Genomic DNA, 15,767 nt, shown 5'->3' on the forward strand with positions numbered 1-15,767 from the left:
GGACCGAACAGCAGTATATGACGTCATCAGTAGCAGCTCGACACAGTGACACCGATCGCCAGGTCTACCGGAGAGGAACCGAGCTGGCCGGTGTCGTCAGGACGCTTTCCACTACCGGCCTTTCCGTAATTGTAATTGTCATTGGCGAGGAATAACGACGTAAATATACACGCAGAATTCCGGACTTTCACTTCTATACGAGTCTCCGCTCTCCGCGGATCTCTGATCGCTCTCGCAATGGCATCACGATACGTTGCGAAGATACAGAGGCCTGCCGGCGTGTTTATGAAATCGCTGTAGTGAACAGAGCACAATTGGAAAACAGCCGGCAGAAGTGGCAAAACACTCGAAAGTGGCTCAACCGCGTGGTTGCATTAATCCTTGACGTACGCCGCTCCGCGGAGTTGATAAAGACAAGGGGGAAAGTGTCCAGAGATCGTTATCGCGATCGCTGCATCAGTGTCAGTTGACGGGATTAATCAATTTGATAAGGATACACGATGCTACCATGTTTGCCGCGGAAATGACGATAAGACGCTGATTACTCTGCGATTGAGCGGTTTTAATTAACTCCTTGTCCGAAATTGTAATCTTTATTTATCCTTATTATTATTCGCTTTACTTGTATCTTCATTCAATTATTTCTCCTCTTGTAAGTTGCGTGTATTTTATTTTATATAACTTTATTGAACATGTACGTCACTAAACAGTGAAAGTATTCTATACAAAGTGAAAGAAGAGAAAATTCAGAGAACGTTTCACGCGATCAATGCTCGGGACCAAGAAATATCCCGACACCCGATGTATCTCTTTGTTCGTTGTTCCGAGAACACATTAACAGGTGATTTGCCACGAGCAATCTATATAGTCTATGAAGCATCGATCAAAACGTACGTCTTATCTCCTTGAGATAAGACGTCGTCACGAATACGAAGATGTCGTGCGTTTCCCCGATGTGACAGTGACGGAGTGAAAAGCAAATGCTGAGAAATTGCATTCTTGTATCTGTTAAAACCCTTTTTTCATTTAATGTTCCTACGTATCCGCGTGCTCCTGTCGTAAAAAGTTATTCGTATCTGTATCAAAATAAATCTGAAAATCAAATTATCAGATTCGGGAATTTATTTTTGTGATTTATATCGCCCTTTAATCACAAAATAAACTTAATGAATATTTGATAAAAATAATTGACAAAGATTGATATATGCACAAATTAAATAATAAAATATACTAAATTGTAACAAATATTCTGAAACGTGACAACTAAACGCTTTTAGCTCAAAATAAAGAGGCCGTGATTTATTATTTCCATTTTATTTTCTGCGCGTTGGGACATTCTTTGTTTAGATCTTATCTCGCGCAGGATGATCGATCTTTCGAGACATTGCACCATGGCATTGGCATGTTATCAGAATCGAATGCAACGATACACGATTCCAAGCTGCGACGAGGCGCGCGATAAGAAATCATGCTTCGTAGCTCTACGTTCGAATGAAAATCAAACGCAGGGATCCCTCCATGACGCTCGTCGTCGTGAAGGAAGCCGGAAATCGAGATCGCTATTTCAGTCGTCGATAAACGACAGGCGTCTAAAAATAACTCGATCAGGTAATTGCCCGCGAGCAGCGGCTGAAGATTCGAAGACTTCAGTGTCAGGCGGCGTTACGCCACTCGATTGGCGTAGATAAGAGTTTCTATTCTCGCGGCGGGAGGTAATACGTTGCGAGAAGAAAAGAAGGAACATCTGTTTACGCGTATTGGCGACGGTGTGTTGAGCAGCAAGCGGGGTACTTTACCGGTTTGTCAGATATGAATCTCGCGGCACACGCAGCGCGAGTAAACAGGAATGACGTTAACGCTGAGTATCTTGTTGCCGTTCGCGGTTTCTTATTATGCTTATGTCGAGTGCGTATCGGCGTTCCCAACGCCGCCGCGGGAGCGCGAGTACGCACGCGGTGTTCCGCTTGCGTCCGATTGCATCCGCGCGAATTGACCGCTCTATCGCCGCAGTGTGACGTGTCGGTGAAGTAAGTTTCCACACATTTGCGAGATGTTTTCTTTACACGTGCGATTCATTAAGCGCGATTATGGTGTGCAGTAAATAAATATATTTGTTGATCTGAATGTGACGGGTATTCAAATGTTCACCCACAGAAAAGATTTCTGGACTTAATGCTATTACTCTTTAATCTATCATAAAATAAGATCGCTATAGCGACAATCATATTTATTATTGAAAAGAAGCATATTTTAATCTTGAATAGAAAATTCGAAAATCTAGATTCAAATAATCTTGGCGCTATCTCATTCATTTTCTCAGAAGGATTTAGATACAAATTTGTAGCAAGTTCAAAATATTCTTGATTTCAGACTATTGTCAGATCTAAAAGACATCTTATTCTATTCTTCTAAGAGAATTTGTAGAATCTGCACAAAACGGCCAATATTTATGTGTTGCAATCGGGAAAGTGTTTCTGTGTTTCTGTTATTTACAATGAATAAGTGCAATACTCTACAAGAAATATTAAAAGATATGGAAATGTCTTATCCCGAATCTTATTTCTCAAGTAAGTATATTGTATATACTTACTTACATTTCCATATCTTTTAATATTTCTTGTAGAGTATTGCACTTATTCATTATAAATAACAGAAACACTTTCTCGATTTTCGATTGCAACACATAAATATTGGCCGTTTTATCGGAATAAAGGACGCAGAAGCGCCGAGTCGACGAGCGACTGTGAGAAAATGATGCGTCGACATCGACAAAGCCTACTATAAAGTGGCGCTAATATCAAATTATTCTACATACAAGAATATAGAAGCATAAATGTGTATATGTTACTCTTGTCTCAAGACAGTAAGACGATCTTATTTAATTCGAGAGAGAAGAATAGAAATTACTGATTTAAATTAAAAATTGTTTTATTTTCATATTTGTTATACTTGTAATACGATTAAATTAGTCAAGAATATTTTTCGTCTTGTTATCAGAAATCCTTTCTGAGGGTGTTAAGTAATGTATATAAATCGATTGATCTGTTGACTGACTACTAAAGTGCAATCATTAATCTTGATAGCAAACTTGAAACTAGGCGTAACGAAGAAATTGATATGTATGTATGTATATCGAATATCTACCAGTTGCATATTTTTCTATGACTTTTCGAGAAAATGGATTTTTCTTTTTGGTAAAAAAAGATACTGTATTCAGTGTTCTCACAAAACGTTTTGATATCTCGAGAAACGAAGAAAACACGCACACTTTGAGTTATACGTATATCCATTCGCGCGTGGCAAAGTGACAAATTCCGATAAGTGTTTACGCATATTATCGAACGTTTAATGCGCATTCGTTCCACGACGGTGCGTTCTCTCTCTCTTTCCGGATTTTACGTCGTTAGGTCTCTGATGACTGACAGTGCCGATCAACGGGCGCAAACTCGAGATAGTTTGAATAGACATCGAGTCAAAGTCCCGTTTACTATCGCTCTTGAGTAATGAAGCGTTTATCGAGTAAATGTTGTTCCGCATATCCAAATTGGATAGTGTGCGTATTTGTTTGCTTTAAGATAAACGGTGTTTCCCCCTACGCACAGCAGACCCGTCTAGTTTTGGTCGTGCAATAAGTCATGTCCGATAAATTGTAATTAGTCATGCAGATCAGCTTGTGTGATCGCTGCCTGCGCTATGTGAAAATAAATTGAACGAGAGGATGAAGATACCTTATTTTTTAGCAACAAGGATATCTAATTATTTCGGTACCGTAATTGCGGAAATTCGCGAGCGTAAATTATCGATGAAAGATAACGAAAAGGGGTCTATGACCGATTGCAATGATAAAAAAGTAATTCGTTTAAACAACATGTCGAAACAATGTCTTCTTGATTATATTTTTAATCGCTACGAACTCAAAGTGTTTCCGGGCGTAGGATATCATTGCCGAATTCGTCGAAATCGATTAATCATTTTGCATCAATGATGGAACATGCATTTCAAATTCTGCAAAGGGCAAAGATCACTGGAATACAGTGAATCATCGCGTAAATGCTAGTTTAGGAAAATATGATACTGCGTCTGCACTAATATTCTGTTTTCGTTTTCACTTGCTTGGATGCGTCAGTAAGTCATCCTTTGAACGCAAAGTTTGCTCTTTTGGTTTCCATTTCCTTCTCAATGCTGAGAATGACATTCTCAGCGTCAGACATTTCCCCGCAATTGACTCTTTTTTTTTAAGAAAAAAATACAATTTGATATTGATTAGACTGATGTTCATTAGGGATGACACGATTAAAATGATTTGATGTTACGATGCGGCATCAGGGCTGTCTTTCTCCCCGTCGTCGGCGGAGTGTTGCATTTGCGTGTACCGCAAGAAAGAGCGGCGAGATCCCGCCGTCTCTCGCGAGGGATCCTTGATGCAACAACCTCGTAACAAAGCTGTGCGCTCGCCGTGCCGCGGCCCGCGGCTTTGTCCTTTCTCGCGATTGGCGGTACTGCCGCCGCCGCGCCGGTCGGTCGTTTCTAGATTCTCGCGTGGCCGCTTTCCTAGTAGTCTACTCGTTACTCACGTTCAGGTGCAGCCTGCACGTGGAAACCCGATTACGCAGTTGCGCCGTGAGCGAGTGCAAGCCAGCGCGGCGCGGCACAATGATGAGGATCGAGCCGATCCAACGGAACAAAGAAATCCTTGAGAGTCGCGCGCGACGAGGATAGCAGATCCGATTCGCGTTGTTCGTGCCCCCTTTAGATAAGCCGCCGCCGGCGGGTCTCGCAATCTGCTCACGCGCACGCGCGCCAATTAGACGCAATTAGACGCTTTGCGATTCGATCGTGGTGAATTCGATTATTCCTTCTTTCTTCCGTCGTTCGTTCTCGTCGCGTGCGAGAGACGCTGACGTGCTATTTCGCGTAGCCCGGGCTCGTTACGGAGACCCGTTGGCGGGGTCGATTATCACGGCAGTTTCTCGATTTCGCTCCTCTCGCGCGATATGAGGTGATAAATGAACGTTGTATTATACTGCATTATGCGAATAAGTTTCTGCGCGCGCGATGCTTATGGCTGCCGGCGATCTCGGCGCGGATGGAAATTCGCGCGGAATGTTCCCCGTGCACGTGATGGAAGGACTTCGCCGACGAGAGGTACGATGTCTAATGCAAACCGTGTCACGGCGTAAGATACGACGCTCCATCCCTGGGTCCTGAAATCCGGGATTCCTGAAAGTCATTCGCCGTGCGCGCTGGCCGCAATTAGTGGCTTTCGCGTCCATCCTGCTGTGGAAAATCTCGGGGGAAATACGCCGATCCGTGACTCGCCTGGCCTATGCGCCTTGCATCTGCACGCGAGATTTCGTCTCGATTACTGCGTCGCTTCCCAGATAAGACGTCTCCGACCGTCACGTCACGTCTGCTTAACTTTTGGCTTTGATTGAGATCTGCCGGGTGATTATAAAGAGTGATGTTTATGCGTTCTTTCGCACGACGGAAATTTCACGAACTTTTTCGGGATATGAATTCCAAAGAGAAATAGTTGTAAATATCTTAGAGCTGCATGCGAGATGAGTTTTTTTCGACGGTCGGCTAACCTTATCTTCCTGTTTATATTCTAATCAGTGCCACGGGGGTAAGAAAGTCGTTATCTCCCGGATAACTCCGCAGCGATTTCCGGCAATTAAGAAATCATTAGTGAAATTCTTCTTGCCCGCGGTAACCTCATATATTTCCGTGATATCGAGGCTGACAATGAGATGCATCTATAAAATAATTATGTTCTCGTAATAACGCGAACCGAGTATATCGGAGTCACTTTTGCGGCAACCGTTATCGCGATTCGTTTATGGAATAATTTTTTCGCGATCTGCTAAAGAGGACTCTGATCAATCAAAGCATCGTCGAGCAGAACAAAGGAAAACGTGACTTATCTGCCGAGAAGATATCGTCACTGATGACAAGGTACACGCGCATCGAAGGGGCAACTGATTCATCGGCACGCAATGACTCGGCGCGACAATGACAAAGGTCATCCTTGAGCTGCGGGTCCCTATTTGGCCCGGCGGATTGCAAACTGGTACCCTTATAAACGAGACCTCTTCGACATCTTTGCAGCCTCAAAAAAGCTTCACGAGGTTCGCCCACCTCGTGCTTACCAGTGGTTCCATTTTTATTTTTAATGCGGGATTCAATTAACGAAAACTGGTGGACATCGTAAAAACGCATAAAATCCCGATTTATATGCGACTGCAGCGTAATCGACTTCTCTCGATGACGTAACGCCTGTTTTACTAAATGACTAAATTACCTAAGTGGATATACGTTCATTATCATTATAATGACGACCATTCGAACGATCGAAAGTTTGGTTTACGGAGATATAATATATGTGCATGTACGAGTAGAAATTTAGCTTAAAGTAAATACGCTTAGAAAAAGACAAATATGATGAACGAACATTGAAAAATTCTTGAAAACGGAATGAAAATTTGTTTCGTCGATAAAGCGATAACAGTTTTCTGCGGGATATCGCTTTTCTAATTAGGAATAGATAATAGACCGCGCGATGACGTAACGCACTGCATCGAATCACGTGATTCACGTGAGACTTGCGTGAAGTTCTCGTGGTGGGGATACGTCAAAGGAACATTTAAACCGGTCGTCGTTATCAGCTTTTTTAATGCAACAACAATAGACGGGAGTTCAAGGTATTGCAAAAATAAAGCGCAGCAAGTTGCGTTGTGCACAACCTTGGAGGCGTTATGCAAGAAATGAAGCATACAACGGCATGAATGACGCCGCATTGCGAGAGCTTCGGTTACACAGAAGAAAAGTTCTCATTGTTCGCGAGATCTGCTGCTCGGTCCTCGTGGGCGATCGAAGCTGTGACGTCAGAGAACGCCGTGATCCTTTCCTAACGCGCCGTCACGATTTTCCCTCGGCGACCTACAGCTCTTTCCTTTTGCGCTCTGACGTCACTCGGCCGCGCGTCCGCCAACGTGAGATGAAGTAAATTTATAATAAAAGCCGAAGCCCGTTAATGCATCCAGCGGCTTGCGAATAAAGCGTGTGTCCGTAAGCGTGATATCACGGCCGATGTCGCGCACAGTTTCCACCTACTAGAAGACTCAAGGAGAAAAGCGGCTTTTCCTGATAGGCGAGGATCGGCGCTGTTTGTTAAATTCATCTTTTGTGAGCCGACAGAGACGTGGCGTCACGCGCAATTAGCTCTTTCCGACGCGTCATCATAATTTTATCACCGGTACCGAGCGCCGAGCATAAACGACGCGACGTGTGTGTACGCCCGTGACGTCAACGAACGATTCCGTTTACGTAGGAACCATGCTTGCGGGCGGTTTAATCCACAATATGTAGAAAAGATAATGAGCTAATGATTTCGAAATTACTTCTGCCTGTCATGAGAAATGCGCCAACATCACGTCGCGAGTGTATACCTGATTTTGCTACACCTGGATGTGATACGCAGCCAGAACGCTTCCCGCGATAACAAACTCGATTGCCACTGACGTTTCGCGGTATTTCGTCGCAATTTTTGTCCTTAAATTCTCCGTGCGATATGACAAGCTGAATAGCAGTTCCAGCGACCTACGAAAAATACATTGTGTTTTTCTGACCAACATCTCTGGACGATAATGACCGGGAATAAATACATCAGGCAGATGAAACGTGTTTCAACAAAGTGCGATATAGGCGGCGTAAATGATTTATTTACGCCGTCTAAAGTGTATTTCTGAGATGCGCGCGAATACACGTAAGCAGGTAATAAAGTACGTTAACTATTTTTCGTAAATACATCTCGAGTATTGCTAGGGCACTATGCAAGGTGAAGCTGATTCACGATCGAATAGCTGGAGGGAAATGCATACTCTCGATATTTATGGACCGTGAAATTTGAGAAGTATTAGAAATGGCCGTTAGACTTATTATTCTTCGTATGCTGTTACAAAGGTTATGATTCTCTGAACGCCGTGTGAGGCTTACCCAACATTTCGGCATCAATTTGCACGTTACGCTTGAATACGTTCACGCAAGATATAAATCAGGTGTAAATTTAGTTGGGCGTAATCACAGCTCAGAAACATACGTACACGACGTTTCGCTTAACGAGGGAAAAATCGTTTTCAATCTAGTGAATATTGCATAAATGATCAACAACCTATTGAAATTCCCACTAAACGGTCAAAGCACTTATTAAAGGAGAAAATGTCAACCGGTTTCTTGCAAACCTCATTTATGACAGAAACATAATAAAAGGAGTCTGATCCGGGCAGATAACATCCTTTCACAAATACGTAAACTAGCGTCACGATGAGGTAACACGTTACAGGCAGATCTGACCCGTCGATCTCCGAGCGATCTCGCCTCCCCGTGTCGCGTGGCGATCGCTTTTCAGACAAAGCCGTGACGTCAGAAGCGTGCCGCGCGGAGATAAAGGCACGCGCGTAAAAAGGCACATTACAAAGGAAATGTCACAACGCTCCCTTATCCTCTCGTTGCGGCTCACGCGAGCCACCTAAGTGCAACTGGGCTCGATCGGGCTCGCCGATTCAACGAGGTAAATTTGATCGGTGTCCCGTTACGCCGACCGAATCTCGGCGCATTCCTCGATTCGGGTCACGGCTTCGTGTACGTGGTCAATTTCCCGCCGGCTTTCTTAGATGTCATACGTTACGGGATGCCCGAAGTCCTCGCAACATGGTATCCGCGAACGGCCTGTAAGATCTGGAAAGATAGTCGAGACTGACAGGTCGTATAGAGGATCGGAATGAAAACAAGTTGATCACAACAGTAGGAGTATTGGTCGTACAGCCTAAGACCTAGGCGTGTGAACCAGGGATCCCGGAGAGTTCGAGTTCAAATCTAAGGCAGTCTCCTAGTTATTTTTCGCCTCTTACAATTCAGAAGTGGGATAAAATCCGCTACCCCTCGAAGACAGTTGAGATTCATCCGCTACCCCTCGGAGAGGAGGGAGTTGAGAAGCAGCTGGCCGGTAGTGAAGCCTGAACATGGAGGTCGGGACGGACTCAGAGGAGTGAACCAACATGGAGATTGGGAAGGACTCAGAGGAGTGAACCAACATGGAGGTTGGGAAGGACTCAGAGGAGTGAACCAACATGGAGGTTGGGAAGGACTCAGAGGAGTGAACCAACATGGAGGTTGGGAGGGACTCAGAAGAGTGAACCAAAAATGGATGTTGGGAGGGACTCAAGTGGAGTGAACCGACGATTTGGAGACATTCGGGGACGAATGTAATGTCAGGCTGGCCGAGCTGTAAGATCTGGAAAGACAGTCGAGACTGACAGGTCGTATAGAGGATCGGAATGAAAACAAGTTGATCACAACAGTAGGAGTATTGGCCGTACAGTCTAAGAGCTAGGCGTGTGAACCAGGGATCCCGGAGAGTTCGAGCTCGAATCTAAGGCAGTCTCCTAGTTATTTTTCGCCTCTTACAATTCAGAAGTGGGATAAAATCCGCTACCCCTCGAAGACAGTTGAGATTCATCCGCTACCCCTCGGAGAGGAGGGAGTTGAGAAGCAGCTGGCCGGTAGTGAAGCCTGAACATGGAGGTCGGGACGGACTCAGAGGAGTGAACCAACATGGAGATTGGGAAGGACTCAGAGGAGTGAACCAACATGGAGGTTGGGAGGGACTCAGAAGAGTGAACCAAAAATGGATGTTGGGAGGAACTCAGAAGAGTGAACCAAAAATGGAGGTTGGGAGGGATTCAAGTGGAGTGAACCGACGATTTGGAGACATTCGGGGACGAATGTAATGTCAGGCTGGCCGAGCTGTAAGATCTGGAAAGACAGTCGAGACTGACAGGTCGTATAGAGGATCAGAATAAAAAACAAGTTGATCACAACAGTAGGAGTATTGGCCGTACAGCCTAAGAGCTAGGTGTGTGAACCAGGGATCCCGGATAGTTCGAGTTCAAATCTAAGGCAGTCTCCTAGTTATTTTTCGCCTCTTACAATTCAGAAGTGGGATAAAATCCGCTACCTCCCGAAGACAGTTGAGATTCATCCGCTACCCCTCGGAGAGGAGGGAGTTGAGAAGCAGCTGGCCGGTAGTGAAGCCTGAACATGGAGGTCGGGACGGACTCAGAGGAGTGAACCAACATGGAGATTGGGAAGGACTCAGAGGAGTGAACCAACATGGAGGTAGGGAGGGACTCAGAAGAGTGAACCAAAAATGGATGTTGGGAGGGACTCAAGTGGAGTGAACCGACGATTTGGAGACATTCGGGGACGAATGTAATGTCAGGCTGGCCGAGCTGTAAGATCTGGAAAGACAGTCGAGACTGACAGGTCGTATAGAGGATCGGAATGAAAACAAGTTGATCACAACAGTAGGAGTATTGGCCGTACAGTCTAAGACCTAGGCGTGTGAACCAGGGATCCCGGAGAGTTCGAGTTCAAATCTAAGGCAGTCTCCTAGTTATTTTTCGCCTCTTACAATTCAGAAGTGGGATAAAATCCGCTACCCCTCGAAGACAGTTGAGATTCATCCGCTACCCCTCGGAGAGGAGGGAGTTGAGAAGCAGCTGGCCGGTAGTGAAGCCTGAACATGGAGGTCGGGACGGACTCAGAGGAGTGAACCAACATGGAGATTGGGAAGGACTCAGAGGAGTGAACCAACATGGAGGTTGGGAAGGACTCAGAGGAGTGAACCAACATGGAGGTTGGGAAGGACTCAGAGGAGTGAACCAACATGGAGGTTGGGAGGGACTCAGAAGAGTGAACCAAAAATGGAGGTTGGGAGGGATTCAAGTGGAGTAAACCGACGATTTGGAGACATTCGGGGACGAATGTAATGTCAGGCTGGCCGAGCTGTAAGATCTGGAAAGACAGTCGAGACTGACAGGTCGTATAGAGGATCAGAATAAAAAACAAGTTGATTACAACAGTAGGAGTATTGGCCGTACAGTCTAAGAGCTAGGCGTGTGAACCAGGGATCCCGGAGAGTTCGAGCTCGAATCTAAGGCAGTCTCCTAGTTATTTTTCGCCTCTTACAATTCAGAAGTGGGATAAAATCCGCTACCTCCCGAAGACAGTTGAGATTCATCCGCTACCCCTCGGAGAGGAGGGAGTTGAGAAGCAGCTGGCCGGTAGTGAAGCCTGAACATGGAGGTCGGGACGGACTCAGAGGAGTGAACCAACATGGAGATTGGGAAGGACTCAGAGGAGTGAACCAACATGGAGGTTGGGAGGGACTCAGAAGAGTGAACCAAAAATGGATGTTGGGAGGGACTCAAGTGGAGTGAACCGACGATTTGGAGACATTCGGGGACGAATGTAATGTCAGGCTGGCCGAGCTGTAAGATCTGGAAAGACAGTCGAGACTGACAGGTCGTATAGAGGATCAGAATAAAAAACAAGTTGATCACAACAGTAGGAGTATTGGCCGTACAGCCTAAGAGCTAGGCGTGTGAACCAGGGATCCCGGATAGTTCGAGTTCAAATGTAAGGCAGTCTCCTAGTTATTTTTCGCCTCTTACAGGCCATTGAGCGGTAATAGCGTTCGGTACCGTGAAATCGAACGCCGCATTTCGGGTATTGTGAAGAAACATCCGGCGGCTCCTGTCATTGTACTTTCGAGTTACCTGACCTATCTACGCTCGCGGAAACAGTTATAATTATCCGCGGTCTCTTTGTCATCGACTAAGCGTTACTAATAGCATCCTGTTAATACGAACGAACATTGGAGGTTCCGTTTGCGTTACGCGTAGCGTCGGTGTAGCGTGCGAAGATGCTTGCTCGAAAAATTAGTACTCTCGCGTGAACGTTAATTAACGTCCCGTTAATTAATGTGTGAACGTACGATACGCTGCGCGGAAGCAATGGCAATAGTAATGGGTAAAGGCAACTGGACATTCGCTTTCTATCGTGGCTAATGCTCACGAATGCACTATTGGAATGATTTTGTCGTGGAAGCGTTTATACGTTTGAAGCTCGCTCGATCGCTCCGCGGTTCTGTACAGACGAGTTTCGTCCGTCGAGCTCCAATTTACAGTTATCATTGTTTTGATGGAATGCGGTCTTTTCTTTCCCTGTTTTGCGATGGACATGCACAGTTCGTACGACCAAACCTGGAACGTCCTCGACTGCTTCGTTAACGACGACGATTCAGTTCCGCGTGCGTACACATTCCTTCGGATTAACCTCGCGATTTACCTCGCGTCACCATAAAAGAGAGAGAGACGGGAAGGCAGGGGGTCGCGGCACCGGCCTTTCGTTCGCACGTTGCCTGGTTTCGCAGGTGTTCCGCAATGAAACCTCTGTTAGGCAAACACGATCGAACGTTGCCTCGAAATTGGTACACCGGTGCGCCAGAAGAGTGGGAATGCAATCTCGAAGGATACCAGCGATACACGTGCCGGAACTTGACGGGGGGCCGGAGGGAGAGAGATACGACCTTTAATTAAAAATCGGAACGAATCTCGCAGCGTTCGTTCCAAATGAAATGGGCGATCGTCGTGAAGAATATTTTGCAATAACGATCACAAGTGAGGCAACTATAGGGAAATTCATCAGCGAATAAAACGCATATTCGGCAGGTTTGCTGTACGAATACGTTCGCATTCTGCGTGGATGGACATTGGAATTCGCGAGCGGCCAAACCACGATAAAGCGTAATAATTCATGAGTGTAGTTGATGTATGGCGATGCAACAGGACCTAGTAGGTTAATAACGGCGAAAGGTAATACGTCAAATATCCGGTTAAACGGGTTGGATTAACTCGACTGCTCGCCATTTATTCGTGATCATAAAACCTTACGATAGTTCGTAGTTTCAGTAATTTAATTTCATCTAATGAAGATTTCATTAATGCGAAGAAGAATCAGTCAATGAATCCAGTTAAATTGTCTCGTCCGATACGTTTCTTGTGCGGTTGCTGTTCGATTCCTGATCTCATCGCGCCCTCAGCGCTAAACATATTAACCATCTCTTTCGTTGATATTAAATCACATTTTCATATTAACCGAATAAAATCACGAGGAGGATCCCATTGAAGTTAAACGCGCGATAAATGTACTCGTGTCAGCGTAGCCAGCCAGCTCAACCTGTTGAATGCTATTTCTCGCTACTGTCACAATAAAAAGAATTAAGCCGTAAAATTTCCGTTCGAGCCGTAGAAAGTAGAATGATACAAAGAGGTATGCGCTTTCCAAGAAAGATCCGGCAAGCTCTTTCTGCTTGGAATGTCCGCATCTCTGAGAGATGTAATTGCGCGTTTAGGACGCGGCGACCACAAGAGATATCAGTCGTCAAATTGAAACAGAATTGAACACACGTTCGGCCTAAGAGCGTTCTGCTTGGCAGCTCCGCTGAATTGATCCCGGTGCGTTTTATCGCTCGGCTAAATTCCCGTTGCTCGCGCGAAGCGATATTGTCATTGCAAAACACCCGGTGTAGCGAAACTCCTCGCCGGCGAGCATAAACCCCCGTTGTGCCGCGCGCTTTAGGAGCACTTGTGAAATGAAGCGAATGCACTTTCACCCGGCGTGGCGTTTCGCAAGCTCCCACTACCTCGCGCGGCATCTCCGACCGTTGCGTCTCGGTCGTGTCGTCGAACGAAAGCAATCCCGTCGCGGGGAATGCCTCCGGTGCCGTCCTAATTGTTGCGCACGACGGTCGCGAACTGAATTTCGCCGACTTGCGCTCGCTTCCACCGACACGAAGCAGCCGGCTCTTGGCACTTTCGACTTCACCGTTGCGCTATGCACGGATGCACTCTCTTGCGCACGCGTTGCGCGCATACTTATCGCGACTTGAAATACAGAAATACAGAACGCGTTCGGAGAAATTATTGTAATCTCTGTACACGGGGATAAATGTAGTTTTGGAAGATAAAAATATCAAATGAAAACTAATAATTTTCGCTCGATGTTATAAAAAAAGAGTGGCTCTTACGTCTGTTCGTGACGACGAAGACGCGCCGATTAATTACCCGCTGCAGTCCTCGTGGGAGTCTGAATTTCCGATATAAGCTAAAGCACAATGCCGGGGAATAGATGTTTTTTGCGGTCAAAATTCCGCGGTCGTGCCGATGATGTCACCGGGAACTTGCACCGTTATCTAACGCACGCATATTGCGCAACGATGTTTTTTCAGACGTGTACGCGCGGACCGTACGAACGACGCCAACACATGGACGGGAGTGTAAGGAGGAAACGGCGACGGATGCACGAGTTTAGACGAGGAGCGAAGGTAAGGTCGTCGACTCGCGTTCCTTCCCGGGAAGGATATAAAAACGGCATTGCGATGCGCATCGAGCGCGATATCGGGAAAAAGAACGAGCGGCCGCGAGCGGGTGGACGGACGGAGGGAAGAAATTCGAAAGTGGCCGCGGTGAAAGTGTGCTCGAGTGCACACAAGCACGTGGCTTGCGCAGCAGTCAGCAAGCGTGGCGGCTACGCGAGCCGGACTTCCTTCACCTCCTCTTCGACGTTCCTCATCCACCTTCACCTGTCATCGTCGTCACCATCGTTTACCGCTCGTCCGTACGCTGGATCAATCCATGGTCGCCGGGGGCGACCTTTGTACTTTCCCTCCGTCTCCCCTGACCTTTGAGTCCGGCCGTGGAGGGTAGAGGGTTCAACCGGAAAAACGACACGGAGCAGTCGCGTGCGCACGCCCTCAATGGCGAATCCGGTACGATGACGTTGGGTTACCATCTCGATCGCGCGGGTTTCGCATTTTGTCTCTGGGAACTTTTCTGCTGAGCTTTCCTTTTAATTGATGATTCCGTGCTCGATGACACGGAAATGACGGAACATGAGTGTATAATGTTTCATTAGAATGAAGTGGTGGCTCGAAATAACGCCCTGTCATTATTATTATGCTAACGATAAGGTGAGATATAAGAGAAGTGCGGTATACAGCAGTTTCGCGATTAACACGCTGCCGGAGGGTGTACGCTGTGAGTAAATCGCAAAATAACGGCGAAATGAATATTCGCGTGAAGAATATGATTACAAAAGGGAACGCTTTTTATTCTGTTTGCGGTGCTGCTCGCGATCGAACGGTATCGAATTCAGCTTCCGAGGTTGTGAAATGCGCGAAAGTTGGTCGAGGAGGTCCTCCTGCGATTTCACGTAGCGCTCAAACGTCGCGTGGATAAGCCGAATATCGAATAACGCCGTTGACATGTCGCATTTCGACAGCTGATGACAATATATAGAATATGAGAAACGTACCGGCGTCAATGTACGTTTTAAACGCGACGAATACTTCCTCCCACCGTTCTTCCCCAGCTAAATGCAAAACCTGCATCTCTACTATCCCTGCCTAACTCACTTTGTCACTTTGTCGTACTAAATCGTAATTAAGACTCTTGTCGACCGCGATTCGCGCACATGGATGATAGTGGTCGCAGTCGGGTCACGCGGAGAGGTGGGCGGAACGCGCGTGACATTTCGTGAACGTCATATTTGCACGACGAATCGCACTTGCGCGTAACTCGCATCTCGCTACGTCATTCGAGTTCACGTACGCAGCGTAACTCTCCGCAGATCTCCGCCGGAATTAATTGAGTTTTCCATCCCCGCGTCGGAGTTAGCCGGAGGCGCTAGCGCATTCGATGCGTTTACGCCGAGGAAACGCGATACCGAGAATTAATTTACGTGTTTAAGCCACTGTGTGCACACGTGGAATCCTCCTTATCGAAACGCCTGATTGGCGATTTTGTTTATTGGCAACGCACCGTTAATCGAATTTGACAAGTCGCATGTACGCGAGCGAGCGTTCC

At 46.3% G+C, this 15,767-nt stretch overlaps 1 protein-coding gene across 2 annotated transcripts in view; it reads left to right on the top strand.

The window, feature by feature from the left end:
• LOC105278232 (zinc finger protein 704) overlaps positions 1-15,767 on the top strand; it is a 96,329-nt gene that overhangs the window by 19,753 nt on the left and 60,809 nt on the right. Inside the window, exon 2 of one of the 2 annotated variants that reach the window (XM_011337177.3) lies at positions 14,132-14,227. The exons of the other annotated variant lie outside the window; for it this stretch is intronic. Coding sequence (XP_011335479.1) covers positions 14,132-14,227 — 96 coding nt within the window. The remainder of the gene's footprint in view (positions 1-14,131; positions 14,228-15,767) is intronic. 2 annotated transcript variants of the gene reach the window in all.

This window comes from Ooceraea biroi, chromosome 10, assembly GCF_003672135.1.
Source record: "Ooceraea biroi isolate clonal line C1 chromosome 10, Obir_v5.4, whole genome shotgun sequence".
In the NCBI taxonomy this organism is placed as follows: Eukaryota; Metazoa; Arthropoda; class Insecta; order Hymenoptera; family Formicidae; genus Ooceraea; species Ooceraea biroi.